Below are 8,028 nucleotides of genomic sequence, written 5' to 3' on the forward strand. Positions count from 1 at the left end.
TACATGGGTAACACTTTACAATAAGGTACACACATTTTGCATACTTACTGGGAGACGAATGGGAAACTAACCACTAGATATAATCCAGAGTGCATATGTGAAAAGGGCTCTAGGTAACCATTAGTTAACAGGTAGATTTATGTGGTTTATCCAGCTTTCATTATCCGTTAAATAATAATTCACTACTCTACAACATGTGATGAAGAAGTACTCAATATCTACCCAGTACTGAGTGGTTTTCTAATGGTTACTTGAAACTTTAATCACGTTATTTTTGCATTCCAGCATGAGCATACAAAATAAAGTTTGGGTTTGGTGCTACATTACACAAATTTTCTACCAACATAACTTGAACTGCTCTTCTGCTGTTGCTCGTTTGGAGCGACAAGTGGTTCATCCATGCCATGATTGATGGTTAGTCTTTCACTGTGCCAAGACACACATGATCAGAACATGTGCTGCTGTGAAATGTTCTTATTCTTCCTGACACAATAAGTGTATAAAAGGCTCAGACAGTAGGTGGCCTTCCTGTTAATTGCTCACGCTCCTCCTGCATGTTGATGACGTAAGCATCTCAAGCTTTTTGCTTCTGCCTTTTCCTTTTCAGTCGCTACATAACACATGACTGTTGACTCTGTTTGAACTGTCTGTATTGTTTAAAAATGATTGTATATGTATAATGGCTGAATAAAATACTCACACATACATGATCAGTTTGCCAGCGTGCGTGTGTTCGGAGAGGAGAGCGGCAGATTATAAATTCACCGTACTCTGCAACATGATGATGAATCAGTTTATGGACGCCATCTTGTAATACTCTTAGTTCACCAGCAGATGCCGCCTGTGCTAGTTGTAAACCCAGGCAGTAAAGTGTATGTGAAGTTGTTAATCTGTCTAAAGAGCTAATTTCTTTCATTTATGTTCATTGAACTCGAATATTTCTGCCAAATAACTTACTCTAATAATTGTCAGACGCTTATGATCTGACGAGGCTTAAATTTCTAGCTCCGTCCTCCCGATAGTTTAGAACTGAAGAAGGTGAAACCACTGAAACAAAAAACTTCAAGACGATTTCTTGGTGTGCACACTGTTCATTTATTGGTATAAAGCTTAAACACAGCTTGAGCAAACAGGAGCATCTTAATATATAATTTTCAGGTAACAGAAAATACATTTTCACATGAACAATGAGGACTTTAAATTTCTGAAGCGAAGCACATTCATATAAAATCCATTAATTCTAAAATCTGAAAATACAGCATTGAAAAAACACAACAGAAGCAAAATACATGATAATCACAATTCACACATTTCTTCATTAAATATTCACCATGACGACCGTGTTTTACAAAGGACGTCACACCTACCAGGAGCTAGGGTGTAAGATTTAAAGGTCACATAGTCTCCTCCTCTTCAACCAGTTAAAAAAATTCTCAGAACTTCCAAAAACATGTGTGAAGTTTCTTGTTCTAAATCCACTCTGATCCTGTATTTGATCATGCCTATAAACCCCTCTATTTCAGCCCTGCTCAGAACAGGCTGTTTCTGTGTCTGTACCTTTAAATATGTAAATGAGCTGTGTCTGACCACGCCCTGTCTCTGGAAGGGCTTGGGTGTACTTGGTCTTTCTCGCTCCATGTCCTATTGTTTACGGTAAGAAGGCAGACTCAGAGGGCAGAACAAACACCTAGCTGTGGGAGTGTCACCCACCTGGGGGAGGGGCTACTGCCCTTTGTGATGTCATGAAGGGAACTCCGTCCTGAATTAGTAAGACATTCCCAACTCTCTCGCTCTCTCTCTCTCCCCTGTTTCTAACTCTATTTACTGTCCTATCTCTAAATAAACGCATAAAAGCCCAAAAATAAAAATAATTAAGAAAATATATATATATTTTTTTTTTAACCAGGAAAAAGTCTCATTGAGATTAAAAATCTCTTTTACAAGAGCATCCTGGCCAAGACAGGCAGCAGCACAATTACAGGGTTTCAGACATAAAACACTTAACAACAATGGACATAAATACAGGAATCACAAAAAGAACCAGTTCACCAGAATCTGTCATAAGTCATGAGCAACAAAGCGATCAAAAAGGACAATACGAGTTAGCTAAAAAATCTACAGTTAGATATTTCTGCCTCCAGATCATTAAGACCACCTTTAAAAACATTCAAGGAAACCAGCTCCCGAAGACTTAGAGTATCTTGCAACCGATTCCAAGAAGAGGGAGCAGCATACTTGAACGCCCTTTTTCCTAATTCCGTACGGGCTTTAGGGATGGTAAGAAGGTGAAGATGGTAACTTCCATTACTTTATATGTAGCTCTGTAGGTAGGATGGAAGCAGACCGAGAATACCCTTATAAATAAAAATGCCAGTGATTTAGTCTACGTGCAGACAAGGCAGTCCAACCAACCCGAGCATACAAGGAGCAGTGGTGAGTAAGGGCTTTTAGATTGGTGATAAACCTCAGTGCCCCATGGTAGACAGTATCCAACGCATGTAGGCTTTGCCAGGATGCGTGCACGTAAAGAGCATCGCCATAGTCTAGCACTGACATAAAAGTGGCAGCAACAAGTGTTTTTTTGGCCTTAAATGAAAAGCAAGACTTAATTCTAAAATAAAATCCTAATTTTAACTTGAGTTTTTTTTAACCTATTGTTAAATGTGAGACTTAAAAGAGAAAATAATAAAAGTAAACCTTCCTTTAATTTATTTCAAATAGTTTTGTATGGCAAGACATTTGTTTTTAGTTAGTTTTTATCCTTATTTTTTGGACGCCCTGGCAGAATTGGCCCCCTCCTGTTTTTCATTCTTCTCCAGGATTCTGTTGCTCTTTATTACCACGTGTGAAAGCAATACGCCTTTGTAGAAATTATTATTATTTTTTTTTTGCTTGGACAAAATTGTCCCCCCTAAATTTGCCTCCCCATCTGGACTTCCTTGGCTCTTGCAGATTTCTGAGAAACTCCTCTATTTCTCTGCACATTATGCCTCTGTCTTTAGTCTCCTCCAGGATTCTGATGCTGTTCTCACGGCTGAAGGATATTTCTGGTATTGCTGCTGCCTTCATGTGATACTGTGTCGATCTGTGGGAGTCATTTAGATTAAAGTATAAATGATTTGCATATTTGTTGTATAGCATCTGTTTGTCTTCAGGTTCTGCAGGTTCATTTTTGAGCAGTTTCTGAAATATCTGCTCAGCTTTGGCCTTGCTGTGATGTGACTTTGCATAGATAGTTGCGAGGTCTGTTTCGTTTCTGAGTGAAGAGTGAGGGTAAAGAGAGAGCAGCTCCTCGTGGAGAGTGATTGCTCTGTCCATCATGCTTTGTTCTGGGGAACTACTGCTTTTATAAATGATCCTCCATCTGTAGCAGAGCGCAACTAATTTCTTCAGATAACACACATCTGGATGTTCTTTCAGAACTTTCTCTGCCAAATCAACGGCCTCATCAACTGATATGTATTTTATGTAAAGGTTTAGTAAGGCCCACATGCCACTGCCACTGCAGCACAGAGTGCTCACATTTCCAGCCAACTCACGGACTTCATCTCGAATGTTTTCTCCTTCATCAGCACGTTGGTCAAGGTAGAGCGCAGCGAGGTACAAGTTCTCTGGATCCCGTTCCTTGGCTTGTCTCATTTTCTCCAAGAGGTCAGGGTCCAGCCTTGGGTCACTGAAGTTTTGGGCGTTCTTTAACCATATGACATAGCTGGTGTTCCAATCCACCATGTCCGGCTGCATCCTGGCAGCTTTCTCGTAGTAATCAACAACCAGCTTCTTATCCTCTCCGAAGAACATCAGGGTCCAGGCCTTTTCAGCGCAGATCTCTGGATGGAGGTCGTCCTGGGATGGAGATGGGTCTTTTTCCATCAGGGCATCAACCTTTGACAGGTAAGCCTGACTCTCTGCTTGATCTCCCAGGTGGTGGTGCAGCCAGGCCAGGTTCCCGTAGTTCACCACTAACCAAGGACCCTCATCTGCATCTCTCAGCTTGTTGAGGGTCTCTGCAGCTTTATGGAACAAACTGTTAGCCTCTTCATTTAACCCCATCTTATACTGAATGAACCCCCACAGGTTGTAAATGTGGCCCAGCCATCTATTTCCCTCCTCTGTGCTGAAGTCCTCCATCTTGTCTGTGAGACGTAAAAGTTTCGGCCTGCTGCGGTCCAGGTCCCAGGTGAAATGGCACTGCAGGGACTCCAGTGTGGTTTGACTCTGAGCAGCACTGATGGAGAATACAAAAACAAACATTTAAACACATCAGCAGCTAGTTTTTTGCTTTGAAGTGTGCTATGTTTGGATGTTTACTGTTCATCTCCCATGAAGAAAATAAGATGTTTTAAAGGAGCAATATGTAACTCAGACACCTAGTATTTAAATGAGTACTGCAGTTAAAATTCTAAACATTGTATGGTCACAAATTAGACGACACTTTGGGTGGCTTTCCCTCCCTAAAGCAACGCCCATACGTAATAATCACCTTTTTATACCAGCTAGGATTGACCCACGATTTACATCTTTGGAGAGGAATGGCCTGCGCTGTCTGGGTGACTTATACATTAATGATGTTTTTGCCAGTTTCGAACAATTACGTTCTGCATTCAATTTAAATAGCTCCGACTTTTTTTTTGATATTTTCAGCTCCGTGATGTTGCTAGGACCCACTCACCGGCATTCCCTCAAGTTCCAAACTCCAGTGGCATTGATCTGGCACTCAAGGCAAGAGTCTTGCCCAAAGGTCAGGTTTCCTACCTTTATGACCTCCTGTTCACAACTAACGAGTCTGCGGTAAATAAGATCAAGGCTGATTGGGAAATCGAATTACAAACCAACCTTTCTGAGGATTTCTGGAAAAATCTCTTGGGTCTGTTAATTCATCTAACACTAACACCTCCAGTCTGGTTAAGAAGGCTCATCAACGCCTCTTTTTCCTGAGGACACTGAATAGACACCACCAGTCTTCAGCTGTACCGATGAACTTCTACCGCTGTGTGATCGAGAGCATCCTGACCAGCAGTGTCACAGTCTGGTACGGAAACTGCTCTGTCACAGACCGTAAGGCGCTACAGCGGGTGGTAAAAACCGCCCAGCGTATCACAAGGTGTCCACTTCCTGTCATTGAGGACGTCCAAAAAAAACGCTGTCCGCGGCGACCTCACAGCATCCTTAAAGACTCCTCCCACCCTGCCCACAGACTGTTTACCCTCCTGCCCTCCGGTAGGCGCTTCAGAAGCCTCCGGACCAGAACCAGCAGACTGATCATTTAGTCTATGGCGCTGCGCGAGTTGCGACTAGCAGTAGTGGTCTGTCTTTATTCGTCTGTTTTCTAATGTCGTCAGTGTATAATCGACCAGAAACAACCTGATTTATAGCTCACTGCTCGTCCCGGACCAGATATGATCACTGGCAAATTTCTTAAAGTATGTGCAGATCAGTTATGTGATGTTTTTACAGATCTTTTCAACTTGTCACTTACTGTGCACAAGGTCCCCAAGCTGTGGAAGGATTCTATTGTTGTACCTGTGGCTAAGAACAAATCTCCCAAAGAGCTAAATGACCTGAGGGATGTGGCTCTGACTTCAGTAGTAATGTAGACTTTTGAACAATTGGTCAAAAGAGTTCTGACCAATCATGTTCAGGGCCTGCTTGACCCGATGCACTTTGCATATCAGGCAAACAGAGGTGTGGCTGATGCCACTATTACTCTATTTAACTATTCATATAAACATCTCGAGGGTATAAAAACACATGCAAGGCTTTTATTTGTAGATTTCTCCTCAGCTTTTAATACAATCCAACCCCACATTTTAGTAAAGAAACTGCTGTCCCATTTTAACCTTGATGCTGGGTTGGTGAAATGGATCTTGAACTTTTTAACTTGCAGGCCTCAGGCAGTCAGGGCAAATGGTGCCCTATCCGAGAAGTGGCTGTCATCCACAGGCTCACCACAGGGGTGTGTCCTGTCCCCTTTATTGTATATTTTATATACAAACGACTGTAGGAGCACCTATGACAACAGGCATCTCCTGAAGTTTGCAGACGATACTGTTCTAATCAGTCTGCTCCAGGATGGAGACGTCGATCACGGGCCTGTTGTGAAGGACTTTGTGGAGTGGTGCGACCGCCACTTCTTAAAGATCAATGTCAAAAAAACAAAAGAGATGGTCATTGATTTTCGGAAAATCTCCCACTCAACCTTCCCGCCTATGATCAAAGGTACACCTGTGGAGAATGTTGAGTGTTACAAGTACCTGGGCACTGTGATTGACAAGAACACAGATGCAATCTGCAAAAAGGGCTTTCAGAGACTCTACTTTCTGCGCAGAATGAACACTTTTAATGTGGACAAGACACTGATGGTTTTATTCTACCGATCTTTTATAGAGTCAATTTTAACCTTTTGTTTTATCTCATGGTATGGTAACCTTTCTGTTCAGAACAAAAATCGTCTTTCCAGTATTGTCAATACAGCCAGTAAAATAATCGGCGCTCAGCAGCTTTCATTGTCAGAAATCTGGAACAGATAAGTTGTTAGAAAAGCAAAGTCTATCTTGTCCAGCTCTGACCATCCTCTCTTAGAGGAATTTGTTCTTCTCCCCTCAGGTCGGAGGTACAGGCTGCCCAGGGCTAAGGCAAACAGATCTAAATTTTCATATGTTCCTCTTGCAATTAATGCTCTTAATCTTCTTTAAATCCTTGACTGCACTTTCAAGCAGAGCAAGCACATGTATTTATTTATACCATTTGAGTGAAACTTCTCAACGAACAGTGAGTTTTTATATTTTATATTTCTTGGTTGTATTTCATCACGTTGTGTTGCACAACTTATGTCTGTTTATCTGTCGTGTTTTTGTGTCCACTGTTGCAAATCAAATTTCCCTTCCAGGGACAATAAAGATCTGAACTGAACTGAAGAACAGCTTTTTCCCCAGAGCTGTCTCTCTACTGAACTCTGCCCCCCAAACTCTGAACTTTATCTCACCTTCCGAACTCCGCCCCCTTTCCCCTGCACATCACCTCACACCCATCGTCCCCCCACCACTCCTCCTGGTCATACACACACATCTCTCATCCACCTGTATTATTATATAGTATGTTCATATCACCTCAATAAGTTATCGACCTGTACAATATGTCCATATTCTGTATATTATCTGTAATCTAGTATAGCATGCTCACTGCACCTTAATCTGTATATTATAATCCTAAAAATATCCTTATATTTATAGTATTTATTTATATTTATAGCATCCCATTAATCCAGCCATATATACCCAATAATTCACTTTTTCTGTAAATTTTGTAATTACTGTACATAACACAGATTCTTGCACTTTCTGCTTGTTGCACTTCTGGTGAGATGCCAAACCTCATTTCGTTACTCTATACTTGTATATGTGTAATGACAATAAAGTTGAATCTCATCTCATCATCTCATCTTCTAGCTGTGCTAGGCTGTCTCTCATCCAGTTTAAAGTGCTCCACAGACTTCATTACAGCAAATATAAACTCTCCAGAATATTTCCAGATACAATTGATGAAACTTGTGGTAGATGCTCCCAGGCTCCTTGCAACCTGACTCACATGTTTTGGTCCTGTTCTAAATTAGTTAATTATTGGCAATCCTTCTTTAAGCCCATCTCCGACATTTTAGGTCTAAACATCAATCCATCCCTGCATATAGCTATTTTCGGGAGGTCTCCTGACAATCTTCTCACCTCGACCACTCAGGACAATGTTATTGCTTTTGCCTCTTTGATTGCCCGCAGGAAGATCCTTCTCTCATGGAAATCTTCACAACCCCCCTCCTTCAAAGCATGGCTGCACGATGTCTTATTTCTCCTTAAGTTAGAGAAAATTAAATTCACTCTTAGAGGGTGCTCTGATAGGTTTTACACTCACTGGAGACCTCTGCTTCAAAATTTAGAGAAACTTTCACCTGACGAGGTATTATAGTAGTACACCATCGCCTGCCGATACCGATCCTTCCCTCTCGTGCTTTATCTTTTCATTTTACACAACGTCCTG

At 41.5% G+C, this 8,028-nt stretch overlaps 1 protein-coding gene across 1 annotated transcript; it reads right to left on the reverse strand.

Annotated features, from left to right (window-relative positions):
• Positions 1-2,877: 2,877 nt before the first annotated feature.
• LOC136179448 (interferon-induced protein with tetratricopeptide repeats 1-like) lies at positions 2,878-7,065 on the reverse strand. The gene is made up of 2 exons (XM_065956274.1): positions 6,983-7,065; positions 2,878-4,225 (listed from the first exon to the last, which is right to left on the reverse strand). Exons 1-2 carry the CDS (start codon positions 7,063-7,065, stop codon positions 2,878-2,880), a joined length of 1,431 nt encoding a protein of 476 aa, XP_065812346.1.
• Positions 7,066-8,028: the final 963 nt, after the last annotated feature.

The sequence above is a fragment of the Labrus bergylta genome, chromosome 6, assembly GCF_963930695.1.
Source record: "Labrus bergylta chromosome 6, fLabBer1.1, whole genome shotgun sequence".
Lineage (NCBI taxonomy): Eukaryota > Metazoa > Chordata > Actinopteri > Labriformes > Labridae > Labrus > Labrus bergylta.

What these genes read in the sequence shown, in the direction of transcription:
- LOC136179448 (XM_065956274.1), bottom strand. Translation starts at nt 7,065, where the DNA reads ATGTGTGTGTATGACCAGGAGGAGTGGTGGGGGGACGATGGGTGTGAG. An exon ending in AAGGGGGCGGAGTTCGGAAG is followed by an intron (nt 4,226 to 6,982) that starts GTGAGATAAAGT and finishes ATTCTCCATCAG; the next exon opens with TGCTGCTCAGAGTCAAACCA.